The 14716-nt window shown below is 43.3% G+C and overlaps 1 protein-coding gene across 4 annotated transcripts in view; it reads right to left on the reverse strand.

Moving 5' to 3' along the window:
• The window catches only part of elavl4 (ELAV like neuron-specific RNA binding protein 4), a 98470-nt gene that overhangs the window by 55842 nt on the left and 27912 nt on the right, over positions 1 to 14716 (reverse strand). For all 4 annotated transcript variants that reach the window (XM_074635411.1, XM_074635410.1, XM_074635414.1 and 1 more), the window contains exon 3: positions 4525 to 4611. In XM_074635411.1, the coding sequence (XP_074491512.1) occupies positions 4525 to 4611 (87 nt within the window). The remainder of the gene's footprint in view (positions 1 to 4524; positions 4612 to 14716) is intronic.

The raw sequence follows: 14716 nt of genomic DNA on the forward strand, positions 1-14716 counted from the left end.
CTTTATTTGTGAGCAGTCATGCTGTCACCAAATGATCAAATTACATCATCAACATTCAATCAAAACATTGCTAAACCCTAATATGGAATCACAGACTAAACATATAGTGAGCACAGTGTACACAGAACATGCTACATCTCTGAACATTGAGAAATACAACAAACACTAGACACAGAGAGAAATTCATGAAGACAGTAAGAGGCGTCTCTAAACGGTTCTCTGATAGCCGCTGAGGTTTGTGGGAGGGGGCAACAACAGGGGCTGCCCTCCAGCTAGCTATCTGACTGCTGATGCTGCTGCTGCTGTGACAGAGAGAGAGAAGTTTGCGTTTTCTTATCTGGTTTAGCAGAGCATCTCAGGATCAAAGTGTTCGAAAAGGAAACTGTGAGCTTGGTGTTAGTGTGAGAAAACAGGAAAAAAAAAAAAAAAGTGAGAAGGATTGAGAGTCAAAAGTCGGAGGAGGAGGGTTGCACTTTGCTTTTCTAACCAGAGCACTCTGATACATATTTAATAGAAATGCTTATTCTGAGCGAACATTATTCTCCAACAAAAGCAACGTGCGAAGTGAAATTATTCATGCATTTGCATAAAAAACATTTGTTTGATCAAATTAATGGCTTTTGTTGCATATATGTGTGAGTGTGTGTGTGAAGGGGAGTGTCAATGTTTCGAAAATGGAAAGAGTGGAGAGGACTAAATCTAATCACTAAATGCAGAAAAAATAAAATGGATGCGCTGTTACAAAGGTATAGAGAGCATCATTCTGTCTTAACCAGACCAGGATACTGTAAGCTGACTGTTGACAGACTGTTTATTATCTTTTAAATGTCCTGCAGGGTCCCTTTGCACTGATAACAGATCATGTGCTCCCTGTATATAATCGGCCTGTCCATTTGAGCACAAACTCACTAGTTCCAGTCACGATGCTGCTGAAGCACTGCGATGACCAAACATGCTGAAACCCAAATTAAGATGCAAATATTCTTTAATCTGATTCAATCAAATTTTTAAAGTCATCACTCAGATCTCTCCCATTCCCCTGTTCAACCATTCAGCTCTCGGTCTATTTTTAACCATTCTTAAGTACACGCAGACAGGCTGCACTCGGAAGCAGGGCTGGTTTTAGCAAAAGGAGAAAACGGCACACGAGTCGTATTTCGCTCTATTTCTGGATTATCAAAAAGACTGGACCTGTGTTCTAATAATATATCTCAAAGCAGAATTTAAAAATTTACCAGTTTGTCCAGAAATAGTTTTCAAAACCATTCGAGACGTTTACAATGCGTGTACTTCTTCTCGGCTTTAATCACGTCACTTTTATCTATCTACCTGCGTGTAGTGGTGAGCAGGGATGATGATAAAGGAACGGCATGTGAATCACTCTTTAGTTACCGAACAAATATATTACTACTAATATCAATATAATATATGATGAAATAATGTCACCACCATCAAAAAGAAGTCAAATGGTGTGCAGTTCATTTTAATGAGAAGATCAGAACAGCTAAGAAAGCCTGTGGTCTTTATCCAAGTACTTAAAGCTAGGGTAGGTAATTTATTTTAGAAACCTTTTTTTGTTATATTTGTTGAAATAGCAATCAATAAATCAAATGTTCTTACAAAAAAAAGAAAAAAATCTGATATCTGTGGCTGTTGCAGGACTGTAATAAACCCGTCTAATCATTTCATATGGCCCGAGCTGCTAGCCCTGACAGCTGTGAGTGCTAAAAATAGCCGTTTTCATTTTTTGCGTTCATTATGATTTGTTTATGTTCGTAATGATAATTTTGGGGGAGTGGCTTTGGAGGGAGGCCTGAAGGGACGAACTGTTGGTGTTGACGACTTGGTGACTTTCTCACTAGATTTAGCAATTGTTGGAGCTAGTGCTGCCAGCTACTAGGGGTGGACATCACCAGAGGCCCCACGATACCTACATTACGATACGATCATTTTTTTGCGATTTTAAACATATGCGATATGCTGAGTATAAGATATATTGTGATTTATTACCTTTTTTTAACTGCAAATTAAGCTTCATCTGTTTTATCTTATAAGATACAGCTTTAACTCTGTTCATCTCAGAGTTTTCATTCACATATCTTGAGGTCAGAGGTCATGCCAGTTTTTCCTCACCAAAATGTAGCTTAACTTTGGAGCATTATTTAGCAATCTTCCCGAAAAGCTAACATGAAATGGTTTGTACCAATGGATTCCTTAGGATCATATATATAGTGAAGAAGATATCTTCACTCTAGCATTAAGACTGAGCCTTCTACAACCTCTGCAAGACAGAACAGCAGACGTATTGTTAAGAGGTTAATAGTTTATATAATAAAAGATTGATACTTGACGTCCGTGTATCGATACAATATTGCCACGCAAAATATTGCGATAATAGGCTGTATTGATTTTTTGCCCACCCTTACTAGCTACTGTCATTGGAAAAGAGTTGGCAACACTGGGCTGGGTTTTTTGGTTGGATACTTTAAAAACCTAGCGTACTCTTGCTGGTTTCTCCAATGTTGCCGACCCCAGCTTTAAAACTGGGAATATCTCTATCTCTAAATAAAGATAACAACAATATCATGAGATGTCATACAGGGGGCATCTTTTCTCTGGCTTAAGGAAGACATTTCTTTCAAAAAGGCTATATTTTTATATCTATTGTTCTTCTTTTTCTCCATCGAAGTGTTTTGAAACGGCAGCGACAAAATGTCATGTCTTTAATCTGCTTCCATCCTCTCATTTTACACACACACACTGACACATACACACACACACATGCATGCATTCACACTCTGTGGCATAGGCAGCGGGTGGAAAAGCCCATATTCAAACACACACACGCATACACTTACATACACAGAGAGAACAATGGGCCCAAGCCCACAGCAGAAAACAAACAGACAGGGAGATGTCTAAAAGCTCTCAAGATGAGAGCTGCATGCAAATTGTTCTTTTGACAGTATCCTTTCCTCCTCACTCACCACTCTACCACAACAGAGATACAGAGACGGAGCGAGAAAGACAGAGGGGGGAGAGAGAGAGAGAGAGCAGAGAGGAAGGAGAGAATAGTATCTAGCCATAACAGAGTTGATTGGAGAGGGCCTTATTAAATCTGTTTACATTCCCTGCTGGGCTCCATTCTGTCAGAGAGACTTTCAACTCCATGGGACGTTTTCTGAGGAGTTTTTCCACCAAAATGGCTGCCTCTAATTAACAGGGACCTGCCGAGTCCCAGTGGCCAATTATATTCCTCTCCTTGTCCCTGCCCACCAGCATTTGTGCTGCTCAGCAGTCCACTTCATGTTGGTTGTGAACACTCTGGCTGGCCCTGCTCTCCCACTGAGGAGCCGAGCGCTGTGGACAGAACTCGCCGCGTGTCCTGCTGACTCGGTACAACACACAGCCCCTCTCAAGATCTGCAGCCTCGAGATGCAGCTTCTTATGCTCACGAGTTGTAATTCTGCTCATGTAGGGGGCAGAGCCAGCACTGGGCTTCTAGCTACAAGTAATACATGTAGTGCAGTTGTTGGAAACACATAATTCAAATGCGTAGAGATGTTGTGTTGGATAAAATTTAGATGAAATGCTTACTGTTGTAAGGTGAAAGATACCTGATGGTCATTCTTAAAGCTGGTATCTTAAGAATGGCAAAGTGGCTTGACTCAAACAATACTGAAGCTACAGTTGCTACAAAGCAAAGTGCATGGGAGGAGCAGATGAATTTTGAATTTTGATTGAGTGCTAGAGTGCTCGATACAGGATAAAGGGGGAAACCTGTGCTGACATTTTTACTTCTGTATCATAGCAACCAGACGCAACCAAAGCGTCTCAGCTGAAAAATAAAAAAGCTGTTCCTCATTGCCCTTCTCTGATTTGCATTTGACAATAATCAAGTAATTAGTTTTAAAACTGTCATCTGTGTTATTTAAAAAATATACCTAGCCTAACAATAATTCTTATTTATATAGCACTAAAATCTGAATAAATGAAGTAGCCTAATTTGCAAAAAAACAAACAAAAAAAAAGGCAGCAATACCGCATAACGCGCTGTTGAGCCGATCATTATCACCGCAGGGGAAATTCCTTCACTGCGACAGCCCTAGCAGGCACTCCAGATACCAAAATGTATGAGCACAAGCACTGAAAAAGTGAGTTTTTCATGATATGTCCCCTTGAATGAAAGCTAAACAGCACAACTGATTCGTAACGGATGTAGTATAAACATCAATATGTACATATAAATTGAAAAATAAGCATTTTTTTTATTGGTTTCCTCACATATACAGTATACAATGGATGAACACGTCAGCAGCTGAATATTGCTTCTCACTCATCTCTGCACAGCTTCCTTCCTCTACCCTTGCAACCCTCCGGTCCTCCCTCCATCAATCTCTGCTCAACTGTCTCAGTCAGCAGCATCACCAACCAGTATGTGAACACAGTACAATATCAGATCATATTACTTCATGGGTGTGTAAAATGGCTGGGCCATCCATTTGGCAGCAGTAGTCTCCTTACCATCTTTGGCTGTGTCAGCAATCCCTTCTCTGCCCAGCCCTGGAGCTGTGGGAGCTCTGCCTGACGCCACTGTGTCTCTGTCGACCCCTATGGAGCGGAGCACAGGGAGGGAGGGACCGACGGCCCACCGTCAACATCATACACTCACTTTTACAAGGTTAGGGTTGTGGTGGGATTTGGGGAGTGGGGCAGTTGGGAGTGATGGGGGGGATGGCGGCTCACGAGAAAAATACAGCTTCACCTTTACAGCCCTTCCACCAGTTCGACTAAAACAAAGACGGGTGGCTCTGGATTGATTTGGTTGGTATGACGGATTGAGATGAGTGTTTTTGGGGGAGAATAAATTGGGGTGATGGTTGAGATTGTATGACTCAAATTGTTGAAATATTTCTTCATGCTGAAAATGAAACAGCTAAGATAGAAATGGGGGGTTGTTTCAGTCTGCTATAATAATTTGAGAACCATCATTGGATTGAATAAAACATAGCATGTGTGTGTTGGAGCTGGCAGATTGGTGTGGCGACTGCGATGACCTTGGCAGAGTTTATAATGAGGGTTTCCCTCTTGCTCTCTGTGGGTAAACAAGCCCGTGGTAGAAGAGACAGAAATGCCACAAATGAGCAGGAAGTCTGTTCGCTAGCTCTCCAGAGCGGGGGGCTTAAATGCCTGCAGCTATCTACGGATGCTACAAGCAGCCAATTTAGCAGGAGAGGAGGCAGAGAGGAGGGATGACCTCTGCCTTCATTTACTCCTTCAGAGAGATGAAGAGAGGGAGTGAGGGATCAGATGGGAGAGGGAGGGGGAGAGAAAAGGCAAGGGCTGAGTAATGGGGAAGACACTTTCAATACTTCAAAGAAAGAGAGACAGAGGTGGGGGAGGAGATAGAGAGAGTCTGTACATGTTCTGTTGTCAATGTGTCTTGTAAACTTGAGCAGGAATGCATAATGGAGGTCTAAATGAGAGTGAACTGTCAGCTTGAAAGGGAAAAAGAAGATGCAGAGGGGCAGGGAGGTCAGGGTAGAAAAGAGAACAGGGGATATTATTTCTACCAGCTGACAGGTAATGGGGAATATTGGGATATTTTGGGGATGATCATAGAAGAAATATCAACTTGAGCCACCTTTGTTTTAGTCTGGTGAGGGCCAAAGGGTTACTGTTGAATCAAGGTTGTGTCAAATATAAAAACATGTTCTACTTTTTAAATGTGACTGGGACAAATTGGTTAGAAGCTTTTCTTTTTGTTTGAATTTCAAATCTAACATTTTTTAGCTGTGTTAGGTCAACCTCATGCAGGTGTATTTATAACCATTTGACAGAGCCAAGAGTGGACAGTGCCAGGGATAGCTACACCCCTGAGGCTAAGGTGCCCACGCTAAGTACAGTTAGCAGCAGCCACCACATACAGTATAGTGAACCAACATTCTTCTCATTAAGAAGGACAACATCATGTATAGCCTGCTGTTAAAGGGTAACTTTGTTATTTTTCAACCTGGACCCTGATTTCTCATGTTTTTGTGGACTGTAGACTGCAGCCGCTAATGGGGTGCAATATGGTGCTATTGGGGCAAGCTGGCACCGTCATTTACATCCACTAAAAGTGTTTGTTTTTGCCATAACAGGCTCTGATTGTTATTATAAGTGTCAGACATTATGGAAAGAGTCTCACTCAAGGAGAAGTTTCGTTCTGAAATCTTGCGTGTTGCCGGAAGACAGCTGTGGAATAGTCAAATACATCCACGGTGGAAACACAAGTGCCAGCCGGGCAGAGTTTGTTGTGTTGGACTACAGAAAGCGTAGCTTAGTGTTATCTAAAAGACTTTCAATGTCAGGGCTGAATATTTAGATGATTTCAACAATGTAGAAGAGGTCTTTTAATGCCATGGCCGCCAGTATTTATTTGAACCAGAGTATTCAGATTTCACAATGAGACTTCTCCTTGAGCGGGACTTGGATACAATAGATCCTTTTAGTGCTGACGTCATGATTGAAGTGATGAATTTAGCCTTCTGCTACCCGTAGCCGCAAGGCCTTTAACAGAAAAGTGGTCTATAACAAACAGACCGGGTCCTTTCCATAATGTTGTCAGACACTTATAATAACACTCTGAGCCTGTCAAAAACAAGCACTTTTAGTGAACGTAAAGTTACATTGACGCTGCTCACTTGCCCTCGCAGCTTGTTTTGCAGCTGCCGGTTACAGCGTTATCCCTCAATACTGGACCAATTTAAAAAATGCTTGTCCTCCTTAGTCACTTAGACTCACAAACATAGGAAAATAGGGTCCAGGTTGAAAATACCGAAGTTACCCTTTAAATGTAAAGTTGGAAAGCTACCCTGAAAAAAGAAAATGTTAGGCAGAGGTGAAACATTCGAAAGCATTTTTTTTCCCCCCATTCTGCAAAGCCGTCATTTTAATGTCGCGGTGGAAGGGAATGGTGCGCCGCAGCAAGCAGACAGTGCAGTGTAATCGTAACATTGTACAAATGCGGTGATAAAAATGTAAGAAGCAGCAAGCAGATGCATATGAGTCTCCATTTCAACAGTCAACATATAGTGCAAGAGAGCATAATGTCGGAAAAAAAGCAATATTACATTTCTCAGAAGTGCGTTTAAGTCTCAGCACTACTCAGTGCTCAATATTCAATGCTCAACCATTCGATAAAACAAACACAGTCTCAGGCGTAACACACACACACACACACACAATTTCATCTTTCTTCATATTCTCGCTGTCCTCGTGCGTTTATCACATGAACACACACATGTGCGTCTTCTGATAAAATCTCAAATAACAGTGGAATAAGGGGTGCGATGCAATTACATTCACCAACCATTGAGATGAAAAACCGCTCATGGATACATTTTCAATTATTCAGGGAATACATTTCAGTCGGTGCTCAGATGCTGGGAAAACGTATTATATAATCAATACACTCTATAACGCCATTAATATTTGATGCCACAAAAGTGCTTCCTGTCTCCTTGGGCTCCTGGCCAATGGTGTCTGGGTACCGCAGTCAAATAGGACGGGTCTTATCTGCCTACAGCGAGAAAAGGGGAGTAAACATTTGTTTTCCTCTAACAGTCGGAAAACACCAAAGGCACAGGTTCTTTCAGATTTACTGTACATGAAGTCTTTCTTTCATACTATGCACAAAGATGATCTCTCCTTCTCCGCAGCCCTATGTCACTTACGGTACAAGCTAAAATTTAAACGACCAAAGAGTTTGCGTCTTCACCTCCGTCACTCCCTCTCTCTGCTGCTTTCACACCATAAAACTACCACTTTATATTGCTGGCCTGGTGCAGGCTTCCCTCCCCCCCTCCTCTTACAGAGCTTAGACAATCAATTTACCCTGACTTGGCCAGGATAGATGGAGGCTGTAGAGACTGCGGAGTAGACAGTATGCTGCAGGATCTCTCCACTGATAGACACGCTGCCTGGCAGCTACAAAATGGAGCCAGCATGCAACCATCTGACTTGTTAGACTTCGCTGCACCATCTTGCCTCAGATATAATTAGCGATTTCCTTCTGCCTTATGCATCTCATCTTTATTTTTTAGCATTTGGCTTGTTAAAATGAGAAAATAGGATAAAATAATTTGACATAAAACATCACTAATTTATTGTCACATGAATACGTCAAATATACTGACAATTTCTCCCCTTCTTCCAACCATAAAGCGGCCACACCTGATACTGCTACACTCGCACTGAAACTCCCTCTCTTGTCCCCCGAAGTGATACTGAATTGGAGTTAGTGATACTGAATTGGAGTTCCTATCAAACTGACTGAGACACAAAGAGATTAATATGACTTTACTATCTCAGCTCCTCGGCCAGTCGAGCTCGCTGTAATGCTCTATGCGCTATTGATTTTTATTTTTCTCTCTCCTCTCCCTTTCTTCCTGGCCGTCTCTTCTCTCTCTCTCTCTCTCGCCATCTCTCCACCTCCACCAGCATCTTCCGAGCTCTGAAATGTCCCGCAGGTCAGACGGATGCTGGGCCGGATCAATCAGGGAAAGTAATCTGGGACGCCTCATGCACGCAAGCACACACACACACACACACACACACACACACACACACACACACACACACACACACACACTTAGAGACACATCACACCCCTCCTCTGTTGCACTCTGGCCCGCCTGCCTCCAGTCTCATCGATCTGCATCTACTTTACCAAATGGATTCTTCTCTTCTTCTATCCTCCTGCACTTCTTTTCTTTCCGTGTGACTCGGAATAATAAATGTTCCAGACCGCGCGAGACGTGTACGTAAGCAATTTTTCATTTAACTTTGGCTTGACTCCCCCCCGCCCCCCCACCTCTCTTCTTTCTCGTTTGTGATGTTTCAGTCTTCCACCGAGATCGATGCAGCTTTCCCACACACTCCCTCGCTGCCCCTGGGTAATCGGCACATACTCGCGTAAGGTCAGAGGTCAGGAGATGACAGGATAAGGCCAATTGCCGAGGGGTATGTCTGACAAGATCTATATAATAACCTCAAGATTTCATATTTCACAGACAATTATAGGATGAATCTGTTGGCTAAGATTCTTGTTTTCAAATATTAAATATCTGATGTGTTGCTCTGTTTCACTTGTTAGAGTCTGGCACAACAGGTTTTGCCACATTTCTTGCATTTAAATGTTCATAACCGAATAGCGGTGTAAGAAAATATAAAAAAAAAAATATATATATATATATATATAATCCTGTTCGTGATATTCATGGACAGGATATCGAGGCGTAGTCGGGTGGAGGAGGGTTTGCAGATCGGTGTGCTGAGGATCTCATCGCTGCTTTTTGCAGATGATGTGGTCCTGTTGGCATCATCGGTCTGCGACCTCCAGCACTCACTGGATCGGTTCGCAGCCGAGTGTGACGCAGTCGGGATGAGAATCAGCACCTCTAAATCTGAGGCCATGGTTCTCAGCAGGAAACCGGTGGTTTGCCTACTCCGGGTAGGGAATGAGTCCTTACCCCAAGTGAAGGAGTTTAAGTATCTCGGGGTCTTGTTCGCGAGTGAGGGGACGATGGAACGTGAGATTGGTCGGAGAATCGGAGCAGCAGGGGCGGTATTGCATTCGCTTTACCGCACCGTTGTGACGAAAAGAGAGCTGAGCCGGAAGGCAAAGCTCTCGATCTACCGTTCAATCTTCGTTCCTACTCTCACCTATGGTCATGAGGGTTGGGTCATGACCGAAAGAACGAGGTCGCGGGTGCAAGCGGCCGAAATGGGTTTCCTCAGGAGGGTGGCTGGCGTCTCCCTTAGAGATAGGGTAAGAAGCTCAGTCATCCGTGAGGGACTCGGAGTAGAGTCCTTGCTCCTTTGCGTCGAAAGGAGCCAGTTGAGGTGGTTCGGGCATCTAGCACGGATGCCTCCTGGGCGCCTCCCTTGGGAGGTGTTCCAGGCACGACCAGCTGGGAGGAGACCACGGGGAAGACCCAGGACTAGATGGAGAGATTATATCTCTACTCTGGCCTGGGAACGCCTCGGGATCCCCCAGTCAGAGCTGGTTAATGTGGCCCGGGAAAGGGAAGTTTGGGGTCCCCTGCTGGAGCTGTTGCCCCCGCGACCCGATCCCGGATAAGCGGTTGAAGATGGATGGATGGATGGATATATATATGTTCAGTTATACTGATATACTGATATATCGATTCTCAAAAACACTATCGATTTTAAATAGTAGTTTACATTTAAAGAATAACTCAGTCAATACTTTATTTCACTTGCAAAAAGATGTGCCCTCTCAGTGCATGTTTCCTCTCATAGTAGTGCTATGATGCTGGATGTTATAGAGGCTCTGATACATGCAAATGCAGATCCCACTGTCCTGATTGCATAAAAAAGTCAACTTGTTTTACTCAGATTTATGCAGATGGTGCTGTGTTTTTTAAACTATGACAGTTTTCCTAAAATTAGATTTAAACAAATCCTAATATATCGCCTTACAGTACCTACAGTATCACAATATATCGTTATATATTGTAACCACTGTATCATGATACGTATCGTATCGCCAGATTCTTGCCATTACACAGCCCTATAACCGAAGTGATGTAACTTGTTCCACTCTTTTCACTTTCACTTGGCTTATCTTTCATCAAAACTTTTCTCAAAAACTATTTCATGCGGCATTTTGGGCAGTCAAAAGACAGACCATCCTGCAAGGACAATGACTTAGGACCTGCAGTGCTCCATACAGTCACATTTCCTCTCTCTCACACACACACACACACACACACACACACACACACACACACACACACACACACACACACACACACCACAGTCTCCTTTGCTCAGCCAAACTGTAGGCGGAACTGGAGCCATTTGTCCACTGGCTGAATCCCAACTCTGCACCAACGCATGCAGAAAATTGGTGAGCATCTTGACTCTGGAGATGACACTTCAATTTGTGCAGCTCCAGTGACTGGTGCTCTGCAGTTCCTCCCCTTGTGGGGGTGTGAGATCAGCTGGACACCTGCCTAGCTGTTTGGCTGAAGCCTGGAGCACGGGGGACCAGGCCTTGGAATTGAAGGCCTGGCCTTGCCCGTCAGCCCAAGTCCCTGTCCCTCGGCCCCAGCCCTAGCATGGCCTCTCAGGTCCTCATCACAGCCCCCCTAGATTCACTCATGCGGCGGGAGCAGTCCCTCGCTTGTTGCCCCTGACCCCTATTTCTCTATCCAATCCTCAGCCGCAAGTCAACGCAGCACCATCATTCCACAAAGCAACCTTCCCCTTGAACACCATCAAATCCCCATCAACAGCTTGCCAGCCTTTGTGCCAGTTCTCGCCGCTGCAGCAGCCAGCATCTCGGCTCCCAGCTCAGTCAAATCAGCAAGATGTCTCTGCTGTGCGTCGCTGTCTGTCCTGCTGTAATCCCTGGGTGTGACGGATGGGAGTGATCACTGTCGAAGCCCTTAGCTAGGACATTTTGGTGGATTAAAGTGGCTAAATCATCGTCTCATCCCCTACATGGGGTTCTATCCTTAATTAAATGTCATTAATGTGGTTAAAGGGTTTAGTGGATATGATTTCTATCTAACATGTAGGGCCTATTCAGTAAGTATTAAAAGGGACATATCGGGAAAAACGTTTTTTCAGTGCTTGTGTATGTACATTTTGGTATCTGGAGTGCCTACTAACCCATAAACTGTGAAATAAGACAACCCAGTCAGTTTTGTGGGCTGTCTAGATCAGAAAACATGTGATTCAACAGGCCATTCAAATTTGGCTCCCCTTCCTATTTCACATGCAGGCTCATTAGAATATATTGCCAATCAGAGCAGACTGTGCTTTTTCAGGAGGGGATCTTAAAGAGACAGGTGCTTAAATGGAGCGTTTCAGACAGAGGGTGAATACAAGTATATTCAGACAGACAGTATGAGAAAAAATTGTTTTTTTTAACATTAAAGCATGTAAACATGTTCTAGCAGAAACCAAAATATGAGTATGAACCTGAAAATGAGAATGATATTTCCTTTTACCATGTTTCTGCGGTTGGTACGCACACAGGATTAAGAAAAAAGAGGTAAAAATTAAGCAGGAGAGACATGAAGAACCATGCCAGCCTACAGTAGGCCTATATCACGCCTGTCATTAAAGGGGACATGTCATGCTCATTTTCAGGCTCATACTTGTATTTTGGGTTTCAACCTCTGGGTCGGAGAAGTGAAGCCAATACAGGAGTTCCATAAACTTGCATTCTTTCCAATAGCCAGCAGGGGGTGACTCCTCTGGTTGCAAAGAGATGTCAGATTGTATAGAAGTCTATTAGAAAATGACCCTACTTCTCACTGGATTTATTACCTCAGTAAATATTGTAAACATGAGTTTATGGTCTCAATCGCTAGTTTCAAGTCTTCTTCAATACAGCATGATGTTCATTTAGTAAATTATGGTCCCATTTAGAGTCAAATAGACCATAAAGCAGAGTATGCTTTAGGGCGTGGCTACCTTGGATTCACATGTCGCTACAACGGCGTTTTCTGGTCTATGAAAGTTAATTATAATCTTTTTGGTTGCCTGAAAATGTCTTATTCAGCTTTCGGTTGTACTTAGCTCCACCCTCTTGTGTCAATTCTGGTTGCAAAAAACCAACATGGCGCTGACCAAAATGTCAAACTTTAGGCTTCAAAACAGCAGTCCACAAAACAATAGGTGACAATAGGTGTTCAACAAACACATTTTTTTTCTCATACTGTCTGTCTGAATATACCTGTATTCACCCTCCGTCTGAAACGCTCCATTTTAGCTCCTGTCTCTTTAAGATCCCCTCCTGTAAAAGCCCAGTCTGCTCTGATTGGCTTGTGAGAAAAACATAATGCACCTTTAAAAAAGTAGTTCTTAAACTGTGGGCGATATATTCTAATGATCCAGCATGTGACATAGGAAGGGGAGCCAAATCTGAATGGCTTGTTGAATCACATGTTTTCTGATCTCGGCAGCCCACAACAAACTGACTGGGTTGTCTTATTTCACAGTTTGTGGGTTGGTAGGCCCTCCAGATACCCAAATGTATGAGCACAAGCACTGAAAGAGTGAGTTTTTCATGATATGTCCCCTTTAATATGACATAAAAGGTTCCCAATCGTTCCCAATAGGGCGCATCCTTTTTCTCTCTCTGGCTTCCTTTTTCATAACACAAAAATCGTATTCGCTATGACTATGTTAAGATCTAACCTGGTTACTTTAACTCACTGTGACTATTCTCTGAATAAATACAAGTGACACTGCACTGCAATGACAAAGACCAGCACTACTCTGGATTGCATTTCAGGGAATAGCTCGCTTTTCCATGCGGTGCTTCATTTCCCGCGTTGAGCTGAAGTTGCTTTTCGTCGGGCTGGGACAGAGTCGGCCTACAGAGGATGCAGGAACAGACAGTGAGGTAGGGGGAGCGAGCAGGCTGATCCATCTGAGTCAGCACCATGTGTCATGAGAGCGAGGACACCACCTCCACAAGTAGCTGGCAGGTGAATGCGGCCACGCACCTGTGCAGGCAACCAGCCATTTCAGTGAAGCTGTCTCCTATCTTTAGCAGAATACACTAAAATACACCGGCGTAAACAAACATATGCAAACATGCACACGGATTCAGACTCAACTATACACCGTTACTGTGCCCACCTGCATGTATCAGGTCAGAAATAAGCAATTCAGCAATGTCATGCTATTGCAGCCAACTAGAAAATACATTCCTCACTTGCTCAAGCCTATAGTCACGCTTGTTGTATGTATTAAAAACAGGCCCTGAAGAACAAGATTAGTGGCGAAAGCAACTTCCCCAAAAGGAGTCTCTCTAAGATTATTCTCCCTGTGCACCTGAATAAGAAACTTGTAAACTCCTCTGACTGAACTCAATTTTCTGCATAATTCACAGTAGGAGTTCTAATTAAAACTGGTTTGAGGCTGGAAGTGGTAATATTGGCTTTGTTGAACAGGTATTTAAAAAGCTATAAACAGCCTGGAGGTATACGATAAGAACAAAAACCTACAGCACAGCACTTCAACTGAGAACAAGGGAGAGAGAGGAACACTGGCCCGGCTGCTAAGGAGAGGCAGAGCTCGTCCTAATCTAATCACTGTTTCCTCCATCAGCTGCATCTCAGACACAGCCTGCTAGTGTGTGTGTGTGTGTGTGTGTGTGTGCCTTGCAGCAAAGGCATAGAGCTAAATCACATAGACACAAACCGACCGTTGTACTGGAGAATTCATTCCACCGCCTTGGGTACTGTGTGTGTGTGTGTGTGTGAGGGTGCGGCTGAGTGTATGTCAGTGTGTGTGCCTCCGCTAATCTGGTTATTGATTCAGCTCTGAACCGGAGCTCATATAATCAAATAGCTGCGAGGGAAAAGGACAGCCGTCCGTCATCTGTCTTAATGAGTAAACAGTTTGATGGAGGCAATGAATAACTCAAAACTACATGTGGAAGTAGAGGAGGTTACTGCGTCGCTGATAGACAGACGAGCTAAAATGTGTATATCTATTCTGTGGCAAATCCTCTTCCTATGCTGAGTGACATTATGAAATATCAAATTACTTCATTCGTAAGGCTTTGTATTGGCAAGAACCTGGTGATACGATCCATATCACAATAAAGGGGTTACGATTCAATATATAGCGATACATTGCGATACTGTAAACCAGGTGATATATTTAAAAAAATATAATTTCA

Source organism: Sebastes fasciatus, chromosome 5, assembly GCF_043250625.1.
Source record: "Sebastes fasciatus isolate fSebFas1 chromosome 5, fSebFas1.pri, whole genome shotgun sequence".
NCBI lineage: Eukaryota > Metazoa > Chordata > Actinopteri > Perciformes > Sebastidae > Sebastes > Sebastes fasciatus.